This window comes from Mesoplodon bidens (genome assembly GCF_964165515.1).
Source record: "Mesoplodon bidens genome assembly, chromosome: 5".
Taxonomy (NCBI): Eukaryota; Metazoa; Chordata; class Mammalia; order Artiodactyla; family Ziphiidae; genus Mesoplodon; species Mesoplodon bidens.
In genome coordinates this window covers 72,642,388-72,668,404 of record NC_138161.1, presented here as the reverse complement: position 1 = coordinate 72,668,404, position 26,017 = coordinate 72,642,388, and the positions used below count along the sequence as shown (strand labels likewise).

Sequence of the window (26,017 nt, the reverse complement as noted above, 5' to 3'; positions counted from 1 at the left end):
GGATGCCAAGGGACAAATGTACAAAAACAAAATTTAAATGGTATTAAGTATCTAAATGTAAAAAAAATAAAACACATTAGAAAATATATAGAAATACTTTTACAACTTCAGGGCTAGGGAAGTCTTATTAAGCAAGTTATAAAGCCCAAAAGCCAAAATACTGACAGGTTTGACATGCATTACAGGATGGTGGCAGGCCTGAGGTGGAGAGGATAACTTGAGCCAGGTGCTAAAGGCTTTAATGAATGGAGAACCATCAGGGGAAGATAAAGTTCTAAACAACCACCTCACCCAGAGAGAATGAGGACATCTCACAGCAGCACCAGGCAAGAGAGAACTTTCCATCCTTATTACTTCTCTTCCTACCCCCTGCCTTTGCACTGGCAGATCCAGAAATCTCAGTTAGCAAGCTAGGGGATGAGGAGAAATGCTAGTCTGGGAAAGAGAGCAGGAGGATCACTCCTTGTTCTTCTATTGCAAGTGGTCAGAGCTTAGCAGGTCTCAGCTGGAGGGAAGGGAGAAGACTTACAGGTAAATCAGGTTAAAAACTTTTTTCTGAGACTAGGCAGTATCAAATTGAGATTGTGCTCATGAATTAAAGTTACTGTAGGATTTTCCAGTTCCTTTGAGCAACTAAAAATGTCATGGGGAGTGCCCAAAAGTTAACTCCTATATAGAGGAAGGTGAGGGACACACACACACACACACACACACACACACACACACACACACCATATTTAAAGGGACAGTAAACGTCTAAAATAATGTTTCTTTTTATGTCAACCTATGAGTTCCCTGTGTTCAATGAACCAGTTACAACAGAAAAGGACTCAGCTAGCGAGAAAAAAAAGTCAGGGGGAACCTATTCTAGACAGAACCTATTTTAGATATTCTATGGAAACGCTCTCCAAGGGGGTGTTATTTAAGCTGAGACCTAAAGAATGAAAAAGGAGGCAGCTGCACATGGGGAGGATTCATCTTCCTTCCGTGTCCTCTCAAATAAGAGTCAATGTATTTTAAAATAAAGGAGGAGGGGCACAAACCCAAAAGACCAAATGAACAAAAGAGAAGATAATCACCAATCTTCTGCAAGGTAGTTTCAGTCCCTTCCTTAATGGAGTCAGGAGGGATCTGGTCCAAATGCTTCTTACAGCTTTTCAGCTGACCTTCCTGTGTCCACCCCCACTTCCAGAGTTATTTGCTCTGCCAATTCCTGGGCCTCCGGGGAATTCTGCAGGACGCGTTGGATTTCTTCTCAGCTTTCTGTGTTGCTGCCTTAGGCTTCAGCTCCTCTGTTCTGCTGAGTCAGGTGTCACTTGTTCTCCTGTGCTCTGGCTTCCAATTTTGTTGCTGTTTCCTCTGGGTGTTAGGAATAAAATGATGAGTGATATGTGGGTGTGTTTCCTGTCCTTGTGGAGCTTACATTCCAGGGGAGGAGACAATAAAAGAAACAAGTGAATAGAAAAATAGCAAATTGTGATGAACAATACAGGGGACACTCGTGTGACAAGACATTAAAATTGAAGTTTCCATGGAGGCTCTGTGATACTGTTGATTTTGCATTCCAAAAGAGGTGCTGGACTCTTGCTAATCAGAGTGGAGTGCATGGAACATCAGCATTACCCTGGAACTTGTCAGAAGTCTAGAATCTTTTGTCCACGCCAGACCTACCAGGTGATTTATATGCACAAGAAAGATTGAGAAGCACTGTACTAGAATCATTTAAAAAGGTTCAAAGGCTTTAACCTAAACATGTCTTACAACCCTCTTGAGCCTCTTACCCCTATTGTGTTAAAGAAAAAATTATTCATGACACTTGTTAAAGATGGTAAAGGAGACTTTATTCAAGAGGGACTACTTCAAGGGAGGTCTGGCAGTGGGGGAGAGAGAGAGTGCTGAACTCCGAAAATACCAAGGACAAGTGGAGGTTGATCGCTGTATGGTAAGGCCACTCAAGCTGGCTGTTCTCTTGCTCTCTGTACATGCCCTTCTCGACCAGTCCCTGCTTCACTCACATGACTATCCAATGCTCTTAATTATAGGGCTTATTAATCAGTAACTGCCTACATGCTTGCCCCCTGCCCCAGCCTCTTGTTTCCCTGGTAACTGATGAGTCAACCTGACATCAATTGCCCCTATAAATGGTAGCCTCCTTCTCCCACAGGAGCAAAGATTGCTGTCATGTCTTGCCTCCCATCTGCCACAGATGGTGGGATATCACTCCAGGACCTTTTGTTTCAAACCTGTAAGATCCCCTATCCAATAAACTGTTGATGTCTCTGTCACTGCCTCTGAGCTGTTTCTTCAGTCTGGAGGCTGGGCAATTACAAGGCTTGCAGGCCTGTGCAGTGCATCCCAACAACAGCCAAGGAGCAGGGTTGGGGGTCAATGGATGGAAAATTACTAAGAGGAAAGATCAAGGCTAGGGGATTCTTACTAGACCAACTCAACGGGATTCTTGCTGAAGACAAGCCATGGTGATAAGATATCAAGGATAAAAAATTTAATCTAAACTGACCCAGCAAGACTTCTGCCAAAACTGGACTAAGCAGGCAAGGTTGGGACATAGTTAAAGTGAAAACTCAAAGGAGCTGACTCAAGTTTGGTCAAGGACTCAAGTCTTTGTCAATTGAGAAAAAGTCAAGCAAGTGGAAAAGCAGAGAAATTGTTCTGTGAGATGTATTACTTTGCAGAGACCCTTATAGTGCTAATGGGTCTACACCTCAGCATGGGAGAAAGGGGCAGTGTGGCCCTCACTTCAAACTTTCATGGAAGCACTTGGAGATATTGATGTGACTTGCCCCTGAGAAAAAGGGAGGTGGTCCATGGCATCAAGCTGAAGACTATATCTAGCAAATAACTTGGTTCTCCTTTGGTGGCAGGTCATGGGTATTTAATTCCAGGACCCAGGTGTGGAACCCGAGGTTGGAATATTGGCCTGGAGTCATTGTAAAGGGGATTCTGCCCAGAAGGGTGTTTGGTGAGGTGAGGAACCCACAGTAAGGGCTCTAAGCTGTGCTGAAGACAGAAGGGTGGGGAGGATTGAAAGGGGGTCCTGGGAGCTGCAGTTGAAGAGCCTTCCAAGAATGTATGAATAGGAGCACCCCTGGAAGGACTGCTCCTGACCAGCAATGTGCAGGGACAGAGAGCAGTGAGTTAAATGAGGAGACTGGAAGATGCTTTGGACGTCAAGAGCCTCAAGGCCTCACTGTGGGTACACAGGGGACATACCAGGTGACAACAGCAGTGACATGTGAACAGCTTGGGGCACCAGAACAGAAACAGGGAACAGTGAATGCTACCTGGCAGCTGGCCAGGATTTGCTCGAAACTGTAGGAGACACACATCCGAAAGCTCCCAGAAATAGTCAGGTGGCAGTTTGCAGCAACAGGAAGGCCTACGTGAACAGATGAAGACATGAGCCAGAGGGCTGTTACTCTTAACATAACCAGTCTGGATTCAGAGGCCAACAGGACCTGGGAAAACTCAAGGCAGCTCATACCCAAATGCTACATTACATGTACAATCGGTCATTCATCTTTACTTTTTTTTTTTTTTTTTTTTTTTTTGCGGTACGCAGGCCTCTCACTGTTGTGGCCTCTCCGTTGCGGAGCACAGGCTCCGGACGCGCAGGCTCAGCAGCCATGGCTCACGGGCCCAGCGGCTCCACGGCATGTGGGATCTCCCTGGACCGGGGCACGAACCCGTGGCCCCTGCATCGGCAGGCGGACTCTCAACCACTGCACCACCAGGGAAGCCCAGTCATTCATCTTTAAACAAAACCCTATTGAGCCCCTGTGATGTAACAATGGACAAGATACAGTCATTGGCCTGAAGGAGGTCAGTGAAGAAGTTCCCAGCCAAGAGGCTACAGACGAGAAACAGGCATCTTGGAGAGTTAAGTGGTGGAATCAAGTTATGTGTGGGGTGCAATGGGCGTGTGTAGGAGTTCTGTGTTTATTCCTAGGTGGTGGTCTCAGATTTTCATATGCATATGAGTCACCTGGAGATCTTGTCAAAATTCAGATTCTGATTCAGGAGATCAAGGGTGGATCCTGAGATCCTGCATTCCTAACAAGCTTACAGGACCGGGTGATGCCAACAGTGCTGGTCTGTAGACCAAAGGATTGGCAAATTTTTAAAAAACACTTAACAAGTCTCACAAAAATAAATAAATAAATAAAGGATCCCATATACCTCTGACTTTGTTACCTAAGGTTTTAGCAATAAAGACAAATTTACATTCTGGTCACAATCACCCATTATACCCTATGTAGCGTCTGGGTTACACCAATATTAATGCTCTTTGGTGATCCAACTGAGGAAGGACACATATTTCCACTGTGGAGGGTAATTGCCTTTTGTATTGTTATTTTAAAAAATCAAGGATAATAGTGTGGAAGAACAGGACTTTATATGCCTCACTGACAAGAAATTTCTCTACCCCAAATTGCATGCACATTATCTTTCTTTTAGAAAACATTGGCTGCCACCTCCTGCAGACCCCCTGACCAAATTGGGTGAGTTACCCAAATAAACACCTCAGGCCTGGGCCTTCCCACCAGAACCCAAGACAAATTTGAGTACCATCTGAGATACCATGCTCTCTGGCCCCTTAGTTTTTTTCCCAGGCAATGGAGTCAGAGAAATGGGAAAGCGGGGTTAGACCCCTTCTTTATCCCAAGGGCCATCACCTGCCAACGGAGGCCTACCTCAATCATACATCTGCTTTCAGTTACATCCTTAATTTTCCAACCACCAGGCGTTAGAGCGGAACACATTATCCTGCCCCACCCACCCATCCCTCCAGCCTCCTACTTAGCAGAACTATTTTACTTAAGGAAAATGTATATTTTCCTTATTTCTAAAACCATATTATTAGTTTTATACACAATTATAACCTTATAATTGTGTATAAAACCACCAATTTGAAAGTTCCTCCGGGTTGACCCATCCCTGCTCTCCTCTTTCTTCTTCTCCTGGGTTGGTGCTCATCCTCTCAGAAGGAGCAAAGCATGGCGGCCAAGGGGAAGCTAGAAGGAAACCGTGTCCTGAGGAGAAGGTGACACGGCTCCAGAGACGTGGCCCCAAACCCACCAGGAACAGTCAGCTTGCTGGGGATGTGTCATGTTGCTGACAAAAGAATGGTTTTCAGTTAAATCCTGAGAGAAAACTCAAGACTGGATGAGAGGAGACAGGGTTAGGGGAGGATCCATCCCCAAACAGAGTTGCACTGAAGACAGAGTTGGGGCGGGTGTGAGGAAGACTGAGATTTGGGAGATTCTTGGTGGGATGGGCTCCTGATCCAAGTGAGATTCCTCCTTCCCCAGCTGTAAGGGAACAAGGTGTCAGAGGCAGAAGAGGGAAGGAGGGGGTGTTGGGTAGAGCTGGCTGTGGTTTCTGGCCCTGGGCCTAGAGAGAGTTGATATCTGAGCTGAGAATACTGTTAGTGCCCCCCGTGACTTGGTAAGAGGAGCTGAGAGAGAGTTTAAGAGAAACCGGACATCAAGTCAAGATATGACTGAGGAGACAGGACTTGGTGCGAGGCCCATTTGGAATTTGCCATGTGCAGGGGCTCCCTTGTGGAAGAGTGGCTACAAGGAAAGAGATGGGTCCAGGGAAAACCACCACCACCAGGGGAGTGCATTTTAAGATGTGGATCTGATGGGAGCTCTCAAAGTGCTCCAGCAAACAGGGTATTTGTCCTTGAAACCACTTGAGAATCCCTCTGCAGCTGTGCCTACCTGACAGCACCCAAACCAATGGTTCTCAAGGTGAGGTCCCCAGACCAGCAGTGTCAGCTTCACCAGGGAAGTTGTTACAGATGCAAACCCTTGCTCCTCACCCAGACCTACCGTCTCAGAAACTCCGAGGGCGGGGCCGCAAGCTGGGCTTTCACACGCCCTCCAGGTGATTCTGAGGCATGTTCAAGTTTGTCCTAAATGATGCAGAAAAGAACTGTTTCTTTTTTGGGGGTGGAAGACAAGTGTCCCATGGGTGCTGTTATTGGTGTTTTTTTCGTTTGTTTTTTGGCTGAGCGCGTGGCGTGCAGGATCTTAGTTCCTCCGACCAGGGATTATACCTGGGCCACAGCAGTGAAAGTGCTGAGTCCTAACCACTGGACCACCAGGGAATTCCCAGTTATTGTTAAATCTGAGAAATCAATCCTTGAAACCGGGAAGCAGAAGGCATAAAAATTGTGTAGCTCATAGAGCAGCTAGAAACATCAACAATGGTTGAACGGTGGTTATAATAGGAACATGGGTGGGGGGGTTGGACATGCACTCTGGGAAAGTAAAAATGCACCATATGCAAATATAATTACCCCCTACATGGTGGGGGCACTGAGAAAATGTCATAGGAAGTAGCACAAGTGCTTTAATGGCACAAAAAAGCAGAACGTTGGTGTTGCGTGATCAGCGGTAAATGTCTCCCTCTCCTCTCTCCTGATTTCATTTAAAACTGTCCTTGGGGGATCAGGAGGCTGGGCCAGTTTCCACAGGCCTAGTGGGAAGAGAGTGATTTCTCAGTGAGATTCATAATGAAAAATGGTTTCTGTTTCCTGGGCTCGCTGCTTCTCCATCATCTTAATTGCCTGCCCTTCACTTGATGTCTGGGCTGCATTAATTCTCGGAGAATGGAACCATTTTCTTGATGGAAACTCTCAGCTCTGACGGGAAAGAAAAAGAGAAGGGGATTAATGGGGTTTTAGTTTTTGTTCTGATGCAATGTGTAAACTCCGCCAACTTAAAGGTATCCTAGAGACAAGTTTTCTGTTTTCCTTTCCTTTTTCTCATCCTAAATTTGATACTTAGGTCCCATTCTTTCCTCTTTGCCTTTCCCCTTTAATAAATATACATTGGCATGCATTAATGAAATACCCACTGTGTGCAACGCATGGTGCTAGGTGGCTTCACAAACCCACATTTTCATCCCATCTTCTCCAACATTTGCAAAGGAGTAAACTGTAAAACCTCTCTCTTCACCCCCTCGTAACTCTTTTTTCCGGCTTTGGTTTTGCCTCTTTATATTGCCCTTCAAGTGAAGAGATTGAGATTCCCCGTATTTTAAGCTACTTGTGAAAAAGAAGGTAATTCTTAGAAATCAAAGAGAACACAGGAATATCCTTTCCCAGTGGGACTGCAGCCTCCATCAGTGGCTTTCCTGGGTTTGTGGTTTCTGCTGGTTATGTTTCTATTGAATAGAGGACAAGGGGTGGGAGGGAGTTGTACAAATAACAGGTCATCATTCCGCTCTTTACTGTGTACTTTGCAGGGGGCAGGATAAACCTCTTATTGCTTGAGGCAGCTACACTGAGCTCTTCTGGTCCTTGCAGACACACACTGCAGATACCAGCACTGTGGCCGACTGCCTTTTGCCAAGGCAGCTGAGTCACAGTGGCAATCGACACGGCACCCCTCCAGGTGGAGGTGCAGAGGTGGCCACACTGTGAAAACAAAGGGATGATGACACTCGCCTGAGAAACCGGGTATATAAAATCCCACATCATATTTGTGTTAAATATTGAGACAAATGGACCACTGCAACCTATGTCAAACAGAAACTGAGATTACAGCAGCTTTCCAAGTTTGGGAAGCAGAAAACCTACGTCTACAGATACAAACTCTTCAAGATCACTAGAATCATTTCATAAAGGAATCTTTAAGAGGTAAATAATGAGTATTAGCCTTATTTATAGAGAATCCAGGATAGGAAGTTGCATGATTTTTCGTGAAGATGCACCTGGCCTCTAACCTAATCATCTTGGTCTGTAAATTCCCATCATCGACATTTGTATTTTCTCTTAACAGGCCATATCCACACCTTTCCTTCTTCAGGTTAATCCTTAGAGGGGTCCTCAGGAATCCATTTCTGGATGTGGGCTGAGAGGCTGTGCATTGTACTGATCAGGAACCGAGACTCTGGGGCAGGGCTGTTTGGTTGGAATCCCTTCTCTGATTTGTAGCTGTGTGACCTTGGCAAGTTGTTTACCCTCTCTGAGCCTCAGTTGCCCCAGAGGGTGCTATAGGATTACATGAGATAATACATGTAAGGAATCTAGCACAGTGCCTGGCCCAAAGGCCCAGTAAATATTAGACACGATTTGTATTTATTACCAACTAAACCCCTAAGGGAATTTTAGTTGCATTTGTTTCACCAGTTTTTCTTTTTATGCTTTTTATGCTCGTCAGGATAGAGTTTTGGGTTTAGGTTTTTTTTTTTTTTTCCTCCCTCGTCATCTCTTTTCATCACTCTCCTCAACCCAGGAAAAGGTGACCGTGAAACAACGATTTGAAATGAGGTCTGCTTTCTGCTGCTCCATTGGGAAGAGGCTTTGATCACCAGCCGTGCTGTGAGGGTGTGGCTCTGCCCATGATAAGAGGCCGCTCTGAAGTTTCAGATATTTTCAAAAAGAGAATCAAAAGGGCAGCTTGTGGCTTCCTGGAGCGTGTGTATAAATGGATCTCTGCCTGTTCTCAATGCCCTCAGGGCCACCCCTCTTCCCAGGGCCAGAGCCGGCAGGGAGGGCACAACACGTGCCCTTAGCATTCTGGTGTCTTGAAAGCACACTGCTTCTCTGGGACCCTCATTAGAGCTGGCTGTCCTCAGGCTACGGAGGAGCAGGGCTGCAAGAGCCTCTGTCAGTCAGCATGTGGCTGTGTGCCTGGAGAGGGGGCAGGAGGGCAGGGCCTCCTCTGAGGAGCTGGCCCCAGCAGCATTATGCAAAGGACTTCTCGGAATTTCCAGCCTGGCCCCGATGAGACTGGAAGATCACCTTGCAAGTGGGCTGACGCCAGCCTGACAGATGGCCTGGGCTACTCACAGCACAGCCCATGCTAGCTGACCAAGTGTGTTCCCTGAAGGCAAGTGGCCCAGCCAGGGTGTCAGGGAAGCTGTCCAGAGGGACGGCGCAGGCTGCAACATTGGTTCCCCAAGCTCTGCTTGTCGCCTACACCCAAGCCTGCAGTGCTAGCTCTGAAGGGGAAAAGACCAGCTCTCCTTTTCCACTTGAAAGCAAATCTCCGGGCCTCATGATTTTTGGCTGATGTACACTTGGACTCTACATGACAGCCCCTCACAGAAGTGGCCAAATGTTTCATCAAATAAACCAGCTACTGCAAAGTTAAAAAGGGTAATAAAATAGCAAAGCCTAGTGACTTCTATGGAGTATTAAGAAAATATTGAACTTTCAAATTTTATGATTTCATGTCCTCTAAGACCACAGACCTCTTATCATGTTCTGTTTTTTAAGCATGGATCCTTTTTATAACAGTTAGAAAGTACATGTATAACATTTTTTCTTCCTTAAACTCAGAATAAAGCCTGGGGAAATTTAATATTCCTGGATTCAGCCTGTGACTTTGCGATAAGGATTCTTGGAGAGAAGCCTTTTAACTCAGAACAGAATCTGTTTGCAGCTATTGTTCAATTGACGTAAAGTATCTGGTTACTGAGCATGTTGCATAATGCATGACAGTGTAAACCGACTGTTTTAAGTGCTGACATTGAACTCCTTGGTAACAATGAAGAGTGAAGTAATTTGTTAATTTTTTTTTAGAAATCCCCTGAAACAATGCTTCTCAAGGCTGAATGATTCAACACTTTAGAGCTGAGATGCCGCTGCCGCTGAGGGTTGTCTGTGTGTGCTCATGCTGATAAGAATTCTGGAAGGAAACAGGAAAAAAACACATGTCATGTCCTCTTTAAGAGCTAGAAAAGCTGTCAGAAGAATTAAGATTAAACCTCATGAGAGTCTGTGGGTGTGGAAAGTCACCAGCTACCTAATATTAACATAGCTTGCAACAGAATGCTGTTGCTAGAAATAGGACAGTCGCACCACTACCACTAAGCAATTTGCATTCGGCGGACCAGCCCCTGGATTCCTCCTGGCTCCTGCTGCCCTCTGGGCATTGCATTTCTGGATGCTTTTAGGACGGCGTTGGGACGTGGCTGTCTGCTTTCACCAAGAACTCTACCCAAAAGAGGAAGCAGCGCGGAGAAGCTCTGCTTTGTTTGCAGGAAAGTGGTCAAGCTACAAGCAAATCTCTAGGCATCTGAGGAATTGTGCAGCTTCTAGATTTCATGTGGTTTCTGAGAGGGAGGGGCACATAAGGCTCTTCGTGCTTTCCTCACCATGGATAATCTGTTGCCTCAGTCAAGATTCTCTTATTTCAAAAAATACCCCCTCCATGCAATTAGAAAATATTTATCGATGCTGAGAAACCAAAGAGACGAAGAACAGGTACCATTTTGTTTACATTACCTTTAAGGTTAATGGGGGTTGGATTCTGGGTGTTGCCTTTATGTCATTTGGTGATTTATTTTCTGCTAGTTTACCTGTTTGTAGGCACAAGTCGGCACTTGCTTTCAGCTGTTCAGATTTGGCAAAGGAGCAAGGCGGCATGTGGGGGATTTATTTGAACTTGGAACATTTGGATCCTGAGATTAAGCTCAAGTTCAGTTAAAAAAAAAACAAACCAAAAAAAACCCCAAAACAACAACCTCTTGCTTTCCTTTCCTCTGAATAGCTGGACTAAACTATCAGAGTTAAATTGTGTGGATTCCTTGAAAATTTTCTCAGGCATCAAATACAAATTTTTAAACTATTAATATCTCGACAAAGAATAATAGCAGGCCCTAGAAATACACTTGTCTTTCTGTATATATTTATGCCTATGTTAATATCACCAGGATTTGCCAAACAAAAAAACATTGTGTAGACTGTAAGTATGATAGCCTTAAACAGATCACTAATGAGCTGTGAAGATCTTTCAGAAGTAATTAGTCACTTTTTTGGTGGAAGTTAGGGGATGGAGCACTGCTGATTTTAGTCTTTTTAGCCAATCAAAAGTTAGAATTTCTAGTAGTAGACTAGCAAGTGGGAGTTTAAATATTAAAAAACCTGCGAAAATGTTTGATCACTTCTTTTTAAAAACCATGCATTCATTTTATTGTTTTGAGAGTTATATCATTCTATCCCTTACAATCTATGAAAAAAGCATTTCTAAAAACTGCTTTTCTGAATTGTACCAAATTGTAAGAAGAAGTAGCTGTATCTGATTCACTCAAATCTGGTGGTTCACTTAGGAAGAAGGATGGCAGTGGTAAGGGACAAATGTGTAGCCACATCGAAGACCCAAAGAGTCATAAATTGCGTGTGTATCATGCTTGTAACTAGAACTGCAAAACCGCATGGGAGACAGTGGCAGTGTCCTGGACTTGAACAAGGTGCCCTACTTAATAAAACACTTCCAAGATGTGAAAGCAAAGGTCAGCAGACAGAAAATCCTCTAATGACAGGTTTCCCAAAAAGTTGATGCATAATTTGGAAAATGAGAATTATTATTACTGTTTGAGGGGAAACTGCTCTTACTCAGTACTTTAATGATTTTACAAGTGATGGAAATTCAGACTGTGCTCACTAAGGGAGGGAGCTAAGCTGGTCCAGATTATCTCTTATTTAGGCAAGGTGTCGAGATTACAAGGACATCTCCTGGTTTCCAGGTCTCAGCGCGTGCTTGCTTTTGAGGTGGAAAGCCAGATACCCAGGTGCTTGTTCTAGATTGGCCACGCTGGCACAGGCTCCTTCAGGCCTCATTATGGGGGGAGGGGAGGGAGTAACAGGGAGGGGGAAGAGGCTAAAATGATGGGGCTGGAACTGTGGAATGTGGATTAAGTGATTCCCCCCCCTTCTCAGTATTATAAATTTTCAGAGATGTGGCTATATTGCTTGTACAGTTTATTTTTTTAAGTTTATTTTTTAAATGTTACAAAATTCATACCAAAGACTATTAGAGTTTAACAGGATCCTCTGACTTGGACTGAATGGGTGGTCCCCTCCCCAGTTGGCAACCATTTGGGATGACCTGGAACAGCTATGAGCATTGTGCTGATATCTTAACTTGCTATATAAACTAATGGACAAAATAAGAAAAATACCATATTCAATTCCTTTCTGAAACCAGTTAACAGCTCTGCAGCATAACGTCTCACAGAATTAGAGAAATGAGGTCAGAGTCGATCATGGCTAACCCTGGGAAGCTTGTTGGAAAGTTAGAAAGGAGGTTAGTAATGCCTATGGTTTTAGGACCTGCACTGGCTGTCTCTAATCCTTACATTCCCATGGGATGGATCCTCATTACAAAGGTACAGGAAGGCAGACTTTGAGACTGTAAGAGGCCTTGCCCAAGACCACCCAGCCAGAAAGTACTGAAGGCAAATTTGAATTCCCATCTGCCTGGCTTAAAACTGGACCCATTTTACCATGCTCGATCTCTTAACAATCTAGTGACAGCAACAGAGCTTATACTGCCCTGCTGTGGCTTCATCAACTTAAATCTCTTCTTCCATGTGTCCCACAGATGAGGGATCAGAAAGTACAGGATGACTAATTAATAGACAAGAACTTGGGATGATCTGGTGCCTTGCTCTCTCTTGAATAGAAAACTTCTTTCTGAACAAGAAATAAGATCTAAGACCTGATCTGGCATGTCTTGCCTATTTAATGGTAAATCTGCTCAGAAGGAGGAGAGTGGTCTTGGGGGCCAGAGGGCACGTACAATAGCTATATATAAAGATATATTTTTGGAATTAGACCTTTGAACTAGTATAATGTCATCTTCCAACAAAATTAATACACATATTTTTTTTTACTATCTTTCCATATTCTTGTTATCTGAAAATGCAATCATGTTACCATTGATGTCCTTGTATATAAATATGGATACCAATGTTGACCTAGATAGGACTGAATACTGCCCTAACAGAGCTCTGCTTTGTCATCTTGTTTTGTGAAAGTCCTTTGATGATTAAGCAAGTTTTTTCGTATATATTGTGTGTGGAACATTTTTATAGGTGATGAAGATGTAAAAATGGATCAGGTGTAGTGTAACCCCTCTGTGATGCTTACAGTCTTAATTAGTAGAAAGAGCTGTACTCAAGTGTTTATAATATGAGGCAAAAACCATGCACTGCAGTCATAGTAGGTATTTCTGGCTCAAGACCTGCCCTGATAGTTTAAAATGAGGAGAATGGTCTTTGGGGGTCAGGGGTTACGTTTAGTAGCTATACTTTAATTAAGGATTAGAACCAGATTTTGTTTTGGAGGCTGTTCTAAAGTTTCCCTTCAATGGCTTAAGAAGAGTTTTCCAGTTCAAACAGGATCACTGAAGTTTTATTTCTTGCTTTGTTTCTTAGTGAATGCTAACCTCAGTGCTGGGTTGTTAAATACGTATTTGGATTTAATTTGAACCTTAGAAACTTAGTTCTTCATTTTGGCTCTTATACCTGCTCTGAATAACAATACAAAAGTTAAGGAGTTCTCTTACACACGCCCAAAAAGTTATGTTGAGATTTGGAATACTGCACAGGGTGTTGGGTTGCTGATGCAGGCTTTCCTCTCTAGGTAAAAGGATAGAAATTTTACTACAGCTTGGTTTAAGAAATGTTGAGTTTTTAGCTCCTTAAAGTAAGTGTGTTGGTTGTATCTTGAGAGTATACCGAAGTTATCCATTTTTAAAAGCCTCTAAAAAAAGTCATGAAATGCTCAAATGACATCTCAGGGGAAAACTAAAGGCATTTGCCCCATGTGCTTGGGTAGAGAAAAAGCTTTATTTCTTTAGAAGCAGAAGGAAAATGATGATCCTTGTATAATTTAAGATAGAGGGCGGAGATTCTACCCCATTTCTGTGGAGGAATTTGCATGATTATATATAGGTAACATTGACAGTTAAATTGCTGTGGCAACACGAAGCTGAACCTTAATATTTGTGACTATTAAATATGATACCAAAGTTGAACTATTTTATCATGGTAAATGCAACAGTCTCCTCTATCTGAAGGGAGAAATTTAAAAAAAAAAAAAAAGCTATTTGTTCACCAAAAAAAGTCTCCAACAGTTTTCTTCATGCCTGAGTCTGTTCGGGATGCTGTAACAAAATATCATAGACTGGGTGGCTTATAAACAACAGAAATTTATTTCTCACAGTTCTGGAGGCTGAAAGCCCAAGATCAAGGTGCCGGCAGACTTGATGCCTGGTGAGACCCACTTCCCGGTTTCAGGTGCTGACTTCTAGGCTGTGTCCTCACGTGGCAGAAGGGGAGGAGGGAGCTCTCCGGCTTCTCATTTACAAGGTCACTAATGCCATTCATGAGGGCTCTGTCCTCATGACCTGTCACCTACCAAAGGCCCCTCTCCTAATACCATCACACGGGGGGTTAGGATTTCAACATAAGAACTTGGGGGACACAAACATTCAGTCTGCAGCACTCCATAGCCTGTAAATGCCCAAGGATTGTAACTGGTGGCTTTCATGAAGATGAATGGCTTTCTGGTCACAGCACCCACTCTTCATACTCATACCCTCTCCCAAAACCTCTTCTCTATCTGAGAAAATGCACCACCATCCATCCTGTTACTCAGGCAGAGAACTCGAGTCGTCTTTGGCACTTTCTGCTGCCTCGGTCAATAGCTAATTTATCAGCAAATCCTTTCAATTTTATCCCCAAATGTGCCTCCAGTCATTCAGTCTACTTCTCCCTCTTGCCACCCTAGCCCAATAGGCCATCTCCCTTCTTGTCCAAAGTACTGTGATAGCCTTCTCGTTGGTCTCCCTCCAGCCACTGCTGTCCTGTCTAATGAATTCTTCACACTGCAGCTAGCGGTGGTGGTGGTGGGGGTCTTCTAGAGACAAACCTGACCATGAAGCTCCCCAGACCCAAGCTTCTGATCTTTCACTGGCTTCTACTTGTTTTTAGGATGAAGACAGAGTTCCCTATCACAGGGCGCTGTGCACACTTGCCTGGCCTCCCTCTGTTCTCTGCACTCCAAGTACAGTACCCTTCTCCTCTCCCTGCTTCCCTGCCGCATCCTGGTCAGGGCCTTTGTCCCACTGACCCCTCACTATCCACCCCTCGTTAATACCTACTCTTCCTTCTGATCTTAATTCGGTATGAGGTCCCTGAGGGCAGCCTTTTCTGACTTTCCCACCTTGGTCCTCTCTCTCAGTGGTACTTTGGAGGCACCTTATGCCTCTCTGTTGCTGTACTTATCCCAGTAGCAATTGTGCACCTATTTGTGGGACTATTTGATTCCCAGAATGTCCTGGAGGGTAAGCAAAGTACCTATTGGATGGAAGGCACTGAGAACAAGTTTGTGGAGTTAGCTCTCAGGGGCTGGGTGCTGTAGGTGGCAGAGGCAAGGGGACTAGGGGGTAATGAATGCTATTCTGAGACAGAGGTGTTTGAAGGAATCCTGAATGTTAGGCTCTGTGAGGAAGAAATTTAAGGGGTGATTTTTTTGTGTATGCATTTGTTTTTTGTGTGTTTCACAAGACACACAGGGCTAATTTGTAGAGAAAAATGGAGGTGCATTTGGGAGGTTCCAGAGGAAATAACCATAACTAATGGGCTGAACTGCAGGGGGAGGTTGTGATACAATAATAAGGATGGACTTTCTAAAAAGGAGAGGTAAAGAGATGGGCCACCTTTTGCAGAGGGCGGGGTATGTGACCCTCCTCAGGGGATGTTGTAGTGACAGTTTCTGCATCTTGAAAGAGAAGACTGGATGACTCACAAGACCCCTTTCAGCCCCAAGGTTCTTGTGCAGTGAGCAGTAGAAAGATGGACGATTCAGACACCTTAGGAAAAGGAGTGGGCACAGATGCAGCAGCTAAAGTTCACTTGTTTTATTCAGTTAGTGGTAAGTACTCCACAATCTGAGCATGTTGCTCTAGAATCTAAGGCCAAAGAAGACAGAATCAAACGTCTTTGGAGATTCTGGTAGCATGTATTCCTCCATCAAGGAAGGGAAATATAGCTACATCCAGAAAACACCTCAGGTGAAAAGCTTATGCACCAATGACTAGCTTTTCTGCACCTGATCCACCACTGAACTACTTGCACCCATGGTTTTATAGGTTTTATAACCCTCTCCAGTATAAAGGTAAATAACTAAGTATACTTATGCAGTCATTGATGAACAGGTACACGGAGAAATTTCAGGTTATTTAAGTGGCATCTTAATCACTTTTTTTCCTTAATATAAAAAACCTCTTTTACTTTCTTTTTTCCTGCATTTAGTGCTGACAACTAGTTGCTTATTACGGTCCCTTTTGAAGGTATTCCCCCCTTCTTGTCCATATTGTCACAGCTGTGAACTGTTAGACACGCCTGGGAGACACCTGGACCCTGAGTTAACTTCTGAGCTACTTCTAATCTTGTTATCTGCTTCTAAACTTTCCTAATCTACTGTGCTCAGATGTCTTTGAAACACAGGATGAACTGGATGAACACCAAAACCTTTGTCTTTGAAATAATTAACTACATTAACTCAAATGTAAAACCCTTTTTTGTGAACCACGGTGTAGCTTTTTATGCAGATTTCTAAATTTGCTATCCTATCCTATTTCTTACACAGTTTGTCTGTAACATTTTATTTGCTAACTTTTGTTCAGAATGGAAGATGACATATTTTCTCACCTTGTACAAATAGTTCCACGTCTTAACAGAAAAAGGAATGAACTTCCCACATATGTTGTGCTGCTCATAATTTGCTGTGAAGAGAGGAGGAAAGATGCTGGAATTATCTCTTTCCTATTCATCCTAAAGGCAGCATATTAGTAAGGTTATTTCAAGTAATACAACTTGGGTTATACATTCAAGAATAAGGAATTTAAAATTTTTACTAAATGTCTTGTATGTGCCAGGCACTTGGCAATGTCCTTTATATACATTGTCATTTAATCTTCATAATAACCTTACAAAATTGGTGGTATTATCTCCACTTCATGGATGAGAAAACTGAGGTTTCAAGATGTAAGGTAACTTGGTACATAGCTTATACGTGATGGCAGTAAGATCTTAGCTCCTGGTTTGCCTGTCTGACTCTACAGGCCTGATTCATTGCCTCATACTGAGATACCTCCCATAGGTAGGGTCCCTTTCTCTCCTTCTTTCCCTTGCCTCCTCCCTTCTTTTCCTCCCTTTTTCCTTGGTGTGTTCTCTCAGTAATTAAGGATAAAGGGGTTTTAAAAATAAAACCACCATAACTACTGTGCAGGAAAGACTCCTTTTAGGTGGAGATCCACGTTTTTGAAAGGTCTGAAGGTTATTCAATTCGGGGAAACTTCTTTTAAGAAAAAGAATACAAAATTATAAATATTAAATTGGATACAAAGTGAAGCCTTAGAATGAAATCACAACAAATTACAAATTTGGGTGACAAATACAATAAATATCACAAAATCTAAAAAAAAATAAGCATTTTTACTAATTCACGGATGCATCCTAAGGTGTCTTGTTCCTACATTTTTGGACTTCAGAGTCTTTAATCACCACTTTATGTGAAAATGACTTTCTAATATTTTCGAAGGCGATAATTGAAAGATAATTCAGATACTCCTAGCATAGTTAATTTATACTTGGTTTTTATTAGAGTCTAGAAAATTTCTATAGACTAGCTTCTGGCTGTTTCTCCTTTACCAGCCATACACTTCAGGTGCTGGACACCACTGGACACATTTATATAAAGATTTCAGGCCTTGTGATTTAGTACAGTAGGTAGTGGGAATATTCCTGGATGTCCTTTCTCTACCAGGACAGCTAGCATTGACCTAACCATACACAGACATGACTACAAATCACCTTTATATATCACTAAATACAAATAAAATCTAAATATATCCCCATCTCAACTTCCTTTAAGCCAGATCCAGAATTTTGCTCTTGGCTGTTCCAGTGCTACATGATAGGAGAAGTGTGAAGTGGGAAAATTCAGCAAAAAGAGTACTCTATAATCAACTGCAGTTAAAATATCTTTTGCAAATTTTACCAAACCATGAGACCATTGCTAGGGTCTCTTTTAGGACCTTAAAAGGGGCATCTGCAAGTGAGGGGCCCTGAAACATAATTTTCCTTGGTTTCCAAGAAAATCCAGCTCTGGAAGAATGGTATAACAAACAAACAAAAAACAAACAAAAAGGTGTTTTGCTACAATATGCAAGAGTCCATGCCATAGGGCGGATTCCAAAGTAATGAATGAGATCCTGTTCTGAGCAGCTTGAGCTCCCAAACCCACTGAATGAAGCAGAGGATATTCTTTCAGTGTATTTTGTTCTATAGTAAATAGTACCATGCAGATGAAGATGTTCTGGTACTGCTAAAACTCAAAGGTCCCCCACCCGCATTCCCATTTATATTTACAAAAGACATTATTTGTAATGGGATTATTTGCAAATACAATAGATCTCAAAACTCCTATATTGGTCTAATTAATATTAAATACACCATTTACTATCCTTCCAAGCAGGCCATTTAATACACAGAGAGAAAGAGCATGTTAATGCTGTTAAAAACTACACAGTAGAAAAATTATAGCAGCACTAAAGACTTTAAGATTTCATTGAGATGTAATCAAGCTTTTGTAAACTCATTGTTATTAGCAATTATAACATAGTTACTATAACTTGTCTCTGGATAAAATCATCTTTATGTTGGATTTCTTTACTGAATTATTCTCACTGGTAATGTATTTGAATACCCAGACTTCTTGTGTACATTTTCCTTTTAATGGAAACCCTTGATTCATCTTACTCCTCTTCCTTTGTTCTATGAGTAATTGTCCTTATAATTGTGTCCTGTACCATTTACCCTACTATAATATTTACCACTAAACTGGACTATGGCCTATATGTACAACTTAAAATAAGTAAAGCATATTATAGAAATATTTTGGTCTTATATAATGAGTGCATAATCAAATTGTTTAAAGTGATTGATTAGTGTAAAATCCTATTTCACTAATGTTGAAATACTACCCTCTGCACGACATATAATTTTTTTTTTTTTGGTGGTACGCGGGCCTCTCACTGTCGTGGCCTCTCCCGTTACGGAGCACAGGCTCTGGATGCACAGGCTCAGCGGCCATGGCTCACGGGCCCAGCCTCTCCGCGGCATGTGGGATCCTCCCGGACTGGGGCACGAACCCGCGTCCCCTGCATCGGCAGGTGGACTCTCAACCACTGCGCCACCAGGGAAGCCCCCGACATATAATTTTTGCACAACGCACTTAAAAATTTTTTTTATACCCTCTGAAATGTTACACAGCTTGTTGTTTTGTTTTTGAGGGATGAAACTGCTTCTCTGAGGAATACACTGTTTCAAGAGAATGGCTGTTTTTATTTATGAAGCTTTTTCCCCCCTTCTTTCATCTAACTGGTGCTGCTAAAGCCTGATACACCTGGTCAAAGAAGCATTGTTCCAAAGGTCCCGAGCTGATATAGGAAAACAAAGGCTGACTTCATAGCTGGGAACATAACCATAGCTCCACTGCCACTGCACTGCACTTCTGTTCTCTTCTTTTCCAGCATGGCTATGCAGATGTGATGCTCAGAGCCACTTAAGAGGGGAGAAGTATGATCTCTTTAAGGTCTTAATGCCCTTTCCCTGGGTCTTTTAAAATAACTGGTCTTAAGCCAACAGGTGATTACTCAAAGTTCAAAGCCCTTTATGATTTAAAAATGCTGGAGGAGGTTTAAAATTCTGATATACGCTCTCAATCATTCTTCAGAATTGAGGACAATTAGCACAATCAAAATATTTTTACATGAAAGTTTTATGTTTCTTGTAAATCAGCACTTAAACTTTAGCACCTGAAGTACGAAACTACAGAATGCAGGGCCCTACCCACAGAGTTGCTAATTCAGTAGGTCTGAGGTGGAGCCCCAAATCTGCATTTCTAAAAAGTACTAAGGTGGCAGGGATCATAGTTTGAGAACTACTGATGTAGATCATTTGATGACGTATATTTTCAAAATCAAAGCTGACAGGGTTTGCTGTACCTTCTCAAGAATAGCGCATGTGCCCTTTAGAAGATGGAAGGTCGTTGCTAAAGCCAGGGGGATAGTGATGATGACTTACAGCTTCACAGGTCCTTATTGACCATTTCCTCCCCACAGCTGCCCCAGCCCTAGTAGCATGACACAATGCTTAGTAATGCAAGAAATCATTAGTGTCTTTGCTATAAGAGTATAACTGAAAATGTTCTTATCTTTTTAGTTCTTTTGTAGCTGTTTACTGATTAAACTGATGCAGCAATTGACAATTTTAATTGTTGATTTAAATTATGGAATATAAAAAAGGTATAATAGTTGTTATGTCCTCCCTACTATCTAAAGCCATTATGAGGTCTTAACATTAAGACCTTAGTCGTCTTGTCTAAGAATTAAGAGTAGATGCCGTGGTCCCTAAGGAAATAACTCAAGACTGTGTTGGGAATTACAGTGTTTTTGACATTGTCAGACATTGATATGCATGCTATCAAAATCCAAAGCACAAGCTCAAGCACAAGCACAAGCTCCTACTTGCATAGAAGCAGCCACCTCAACATCATTATCTTTTAATTTCAAATGGTTACCTGAGTTCAAAATCCAAGTCTGAAATTTCATCTGTTCTGGGCAGTGTTCAATATTTAACACTTCTTGCAATGATTAGTACTTATTCCCGTTCAGATCAAGTTGTCCTAGCTAACCCCTTTGGAGATGTGAGTTCATTTTTAAACCTTTGAAAATCCCTTAATTTTTCTTTGCTTTAAAGGAAAGTAGCAGCTCATGTTTTAGTTTGATCGTAGAAAGCAAGAAGCAAAGTAAAGTTGGGATTATGTTTATTCATTCAACAACAGATTTTTTTTGTGATGACCATTTTCCAGATTACACATTTATTCAATAGGTCTTATATATATATACTATAGACAAAATATTTTGGGACCAGAGATGAATTATGCCAATTTGGAAACTGGAGAGAATAGCTTTTAAATGGGTTCTTTTTTTTTTTTTTTTTTTTTTTGGTACGCGGGCCTCCCACCGTTGCGGCCTCTCCCGTTGCGGAGCACAGGCTCTGGACGCGCAGGCTCAGCAGCCATGGCTCACGGGCCCAGCTGCTCCGCGGCATGCGGGATCCTTCCGAACCGGGGCACGAACCCACATCCCCTGCATCGGCAGGCGGACTCTCAACCACTGCGCCACCAGGGAAGCCCTAAATGGGTTCATTTTTATCTCAAATCTTGGGGTATATGTAATATGGAATATTCTATTTTCCATGGAAATAATGAAGTGCAGAGTTGGCTCTTGGACACGAACTCACACTCACTTTTCCTCCTTCCCTTTCTAACCCTCACTCACCTGCACCCCTGACCTACCCTCACCTCCAACCCAGAAGATTGGTAGTACTACATACCAAAGATCCCAAATGTCACTGCATGCTCAGAACCCTTGAATGGGGAAACTGAGTCATACTTGGAATAAACTTCTTTAAAAATAAAAAGAATATACTTTAAATTTCCAGGTTTCTTCTGCTCATTTTTGAGCCCATTTGATTTTTATTCTTGCTTCCAGTTTTTACTCTTCCAGTACTGCTAAGACATGGAACCAAGAAGATGTATAGCAATTCTGGCAGGTGGTTGTTATGACACTCATTTCATAGGACACTTCTTGCAGTAAGACTGTATTTCCCCAGACTTGACCTGTAGCAGGTCCCTTATCTTATAAGAAGAAAAATACTTCTGTTGTTCTGTTGGAGTAGGTTGACTTACAAAATGAAGAATTGTCTTTATATGCTTTTAGAATATTCCACTTAAAATATGACAACATTTTTTAGAATATTCCACTTAAAATATGACTTTTTTTTTCTAGCAGCTATGTAAAATTCCTTAATTATTAACCTTTGATACTTAAAACAATGTTAAAAGAATCTTTAAGACATTGAGGATCGGTCTTCCCTGGTGGTGCAGTGGTTGAGCGTCCACCTGCCCATGCAGGGCATACGGGTTCGTGCCCCAGTCCGGGAAGATCCCACATGCCGTGGAGCGGCTAGGCCCGTGAGCCATGGCCGCTGAGCCTGTGCGTCCAGAGCCTGTGCTCCACAACAGGAGAGGCCACAAAAAAGACATTGAGGATTTAAAATAACCTTTTCTAAGTTAATTTTTAAATCCTAAAGGCCACATATATCTTTATCATCCAGGTTTCTAAAAATGCCAGCTATCAAATTTGATATTAAAACAGGATGCCTCACAACCTTTGTGTAATAAGGCACAGTATAAATAAAATTAGAACATCACGTCTGTCCTTCCTCAATCTTCCCTATTTGTAATATTTCCCTAAGCAGAGATGCCTGACAAATTTCCCCTCTATTGCTCACGTGTCCACTTTTTGCATCAGATCTCTTTAATTTTGCAGGTTAAATATTCAGAACAAAATGGGAGTAAAGATTTTTAGAGCACTGATTTCTAAAGAATTGAGAGGAAACTTGAACATAATACATTTCGTTGCCATCAATCTCATTCTACCTCATAACAGTCCATTCTTTTGCTTATTTCTCCGTATGATAATCTTAAACTTTTATAGTGCTTATAATTCACAACCTGTCTTCATTTTACCAGATCCTCACAACGATCTTTTGAGGGAGAAAGGATAGTTGTTATGCCCAGATCTATATATATTCTCATAATATATATGTATGTATATATGTGAATGTGTGTACACACATATATGTTTGTATGTGTATGTAATGCAGTGTACCTGTATTTTAATCCTCTTTCCCCGAGATGAGGAAGTGGAGATTGCTACACAAAAGTTTCATGGTGGGTCAGCTGGTCAGAGAAGGAAATGCTGGGAGAAGGAAGATTTCTGAAGCTTGTGGCCCAAGCATTCCTCACTGCTCTGGCTTGAATATTGTTAATAAATGCTGCCTTTCCTATACATAGGAAGTCAAAGTTTGTGCTACTTATATTGGCTAGCTTGGTGGAGGAGCTAGCTTGGTACAGGCATAGAACAGAAGACCACTCTGCAGAGATATGTTGATGAAGCTTAAGGATCAGCTAAGTGGTTGAAAGCTATCCTTTAGGGGTTTTTACTGCTCCAGTGTCTTGGAATTTGTGAGGTGATGCATGAAGTAAGTAACAATTCTTCTGAACAAAGCTGGTGTTATCCAGTTTCTTTTTTGGCTTGGCAATAGGAATAATGGCTTTCACAATTTAGGCAACCAAAGAGTAAAATTCCAGTGTAAGTTACTTTAGATATAAGCAATGGAGTGATAAATCTTGGGGGGGGGTGGGTAATTAGGAATTCAGTGTCAGTGCAGGAGTATTGCAGTTCACAACAGATAATTCTAAAAAGTTGCCGGAGATAAAATGTTTGAGCTCATTAAAGCAATCCAATAGAAAATTACCCTCTATTTTGTAAGATCATATGTTAATAACAAATAACGTCTATGTCTATACATTTCCTACTTTAGAGGCTTTCTTGTGTTTTTAATGTGATGCTGTGGTGGTGTCAAGGTCCAGTAAGTATAGTAATAATCATTACAAACTGATTACAGCACTGGGCAAGAGATAGCACATTCACTGTTGCACCAATCATAGCCTTATGTGTATCACCACTAAGTGGACAAAAATCATTAAGCATGCAAGCCAAAGGTGGTCATATACATAGTAATTCCGAGACTCGAAATGTTTCATCTTCATTTTTATGGTTTCACTTCTGAAATTTAAAAGTGACCTTGCCGAATAAAATCTCAATGTTTCTTCAATCAAGAAACCTGCCCAGGATTTTTGATCCTAGACTAGTTCCACTTAACCTGGGCCAAACAGAACAGGTAACCCGGTCCGTTTGTTATCCTGTCCCCTGAGTTCTCTGCAGGATGCGCTGGAACTCAGCAGGTGTAGACCTGCCCTCTAGAGGATCTGGGTGCACGACGACTTAGGTTCAACGTCTGCTGTGTCTGGCTTGACAAGGATTATTAAACTCAATCGTCCATCAAAAGTGACCTGTTGGGGGTCTGGGTTAGGTGCTGAGCAAGTGAAAAGTTCAAGTGGCAAAAGAGAACCTGCGGCTGAAGGTAATGCCCGTTCTTCAGCTTCCATCTGGGGACAAGAGGCTTTTAATTGTTCCAGCCTCTCGGGTTGCACACTTGAACGGATGCGAAGCCCTCCCCTGAGCTCTCGGAGCTCTTGGCTCTCTTTGCTCGCGGGCGCTGAGGCAAACCCCCATCGGGATGGAACTTTGGGAAGTGGCCCCGCAGCGCAGAGCAGCCGTGACTGGCTTGCAAGTGCGGCCGCGGGGTCCCCGCGTCACCTGCCCAGATTGTGACGGCCGCCCAGCGGGAGCGGCTTCCCACTGCATCGTTGAGGCGCTCAGACACCTCGGGGGGCCAGAACATGGCTGCGCCTGCCCGTTCGGTCTGGGCCAGCGGCTGCTTCCTGAGGACGCGCGGCCGGCGCGGGGGAGCTGGCAGCTCTCCCACGCTTGCGCCCGGTGGGTGCGCAGAAACGCCGGGCACGTCTCCGGGATGGGCAAGGGGCCGCCGCAGGGCAGGTGGGGCCTGGGCTGGCGCCCCCAGCCGAAGCCCCTTGGGGCGGGCTCCGCTCATTTCCGCCGTCCGTGCCCGGGCGTGCAAGTGCGCCTGCGCGCGCGCGCCCCTCGCGGCGGAAGTGGTGGCGACAAAGCTCGGTCCGCCTGGCCCCGGGAGTGCGGGGCGGGCCCGGGGTGCGGGGCGCGCCGGGTCGGCGGGCGGTGGGGAGGGCGGAGCCCAGGAGGCGGAGGCGGGAGCAGACCAGCACTGCCGCACCGAGCCGCCGGGCCGCCCGAGACCAGTCCCCTCACCTGCTGCCCTTCCCGCCCCGCCCGCCTTCCCGGTTGCCGCCCCCACGCCGGGAGAGGCGCCCGTCCGGCGCCGCCGCTCGGCGAGCCTCTCCCGCGAGCCCGCGGGTGAGTCCCCCGCAGCCCAGAAAAGGGGTCTGGGGCTTTGGGGGGCGCCCGGATGACCTCTTGTCCCCCGTTTCTAGAGACTTCCAGGTCCTGGGGGCGTCCGGGGTACCCGGCTGGGGGCGTCTCCGGGGCGCTGCCCCGCCCCGCCGGCGTCAGTGGGGGGATGCGGGCAGCCAGGGGGCGGGCGCGGGGCCGGGGTGGTGGTGGGCGGACGTCCCTTCCCGCACCCGTCAGCGCCGCTTCTCCGGTTTCTCTTGCAGATGCTGCTGTTAGGGGTGGTGGGCGCAGCCGCGGGTCGCGTGGCCGGGAGCGGGGGTGACGGCCTGGGATTCCGGGGGCCTCTCTTCTTGTCCTCCTCTCCTCTCTCTTCCCAGTGTGGCCGTGGCTGACACTAAAGACTTTGTAGCCATCAACCCAAGTGCAGTTTCGATGGAAGATGAAGGTAAAGGCCCCCGGCAGGCGGGTTGCAGCGCGGAGTTGAGGGTGTGGTGGTTGGCTTTTAAGTTGTCTGTCTTTCGCCACCTTTTTAATTCTCTGATTTTATTTTTCCTTTGATTGTGAAGTGTCCAAGGAATTGCTTTCCTAGGATATCTAGCTTTTATTTTGGTAACATGGGGCGTTTCGGAAATTAAGGTTCTGTAGGGTGACTGAGCTTGATTCTGCTTTCCCGAGGAACCTGCTTCTTTAGCTTAGGGGATGGAAGGGAAGTTTTCATTTCAGATGGCATCTCTGCATGTTTTCATAGTCTCTGAGAGAGGAATCACTCCAGGGGAAGTGGAGATGGGGAGGGAAGGCTCTGCATTGCATCCCTGTATATTTGCATATCAAGCCTTGATTTGGTGTAGCTGGATTCATTTATAAGAAAACTATTTTTTATTAAATGCAGCTTTGGGGAAAAAAATTCGTTGTTTTTCAGTTCACAAAAATCAATTCTGATTTTAACGAAATATTATGAGGTGATTTCTTAAAGTTCCTCCTCATTTCAAAACATGTTTTGGGAGGTTGACAGTGGAATCTGTTTGTCCACTGTATGCTGCAACTGCACTGGATTATCATTCACATGTTACTTGATTCCTTTGGCCTTATAAAATATTTAATGCTTTTCATACACTGATTATTTTCTAAAAGCATTGAACAACTCTGAATCAGTGTTGTTTTTCCCGTCCTGAAACAAACACGCTTATTCTTTGGACTAATGACTTGTGTGTGATAATCTTTTTTCATTTATTCCTTGTTTTTTTTGAGTGGGGCTGTAAGTT

The 26,017-nt window shown here is 43.7% G+C and overlaps 1 protein-coding gene across 5 annotated transcripts in view; it reads left to right on the top strand.

Moving 5' to 3' along the window:
- Positions 1-10,104: 10,104 nt before the first annotated feature.
- The window catches only part of ATP2C1 (ATPase secretory pathway Ca2+ transporting 1), a 124,771-nt gene continuing 108,858 nt past the window's right edge, over positions 10,105-26,017 (top strand). For 2 of the 5 annotated variants that reach the window (XM_081235791.1, XM_081235789.1), the window contains exons 1-2: positions 24,652-24,758; positions 25,019-25,200. In XM_081235791.1, coding sequence (XP_081091917.1) covers positions 25,195-25,200 — 6 coding nt within the window. In that variant the 5' untranslated portion in view covers positions 24,652-24,758; positions 25,019-25,194. Of the gene's footprint in view, positions 10,244-24,516; positions 24,759-25,018; positions 25,201-26,017 lie in introns of those variants that run through there. The other 3 variants (XM_081235790.1, XM_081235788.1, XM_081235792.1) reach the window with 3 other exon arrangements.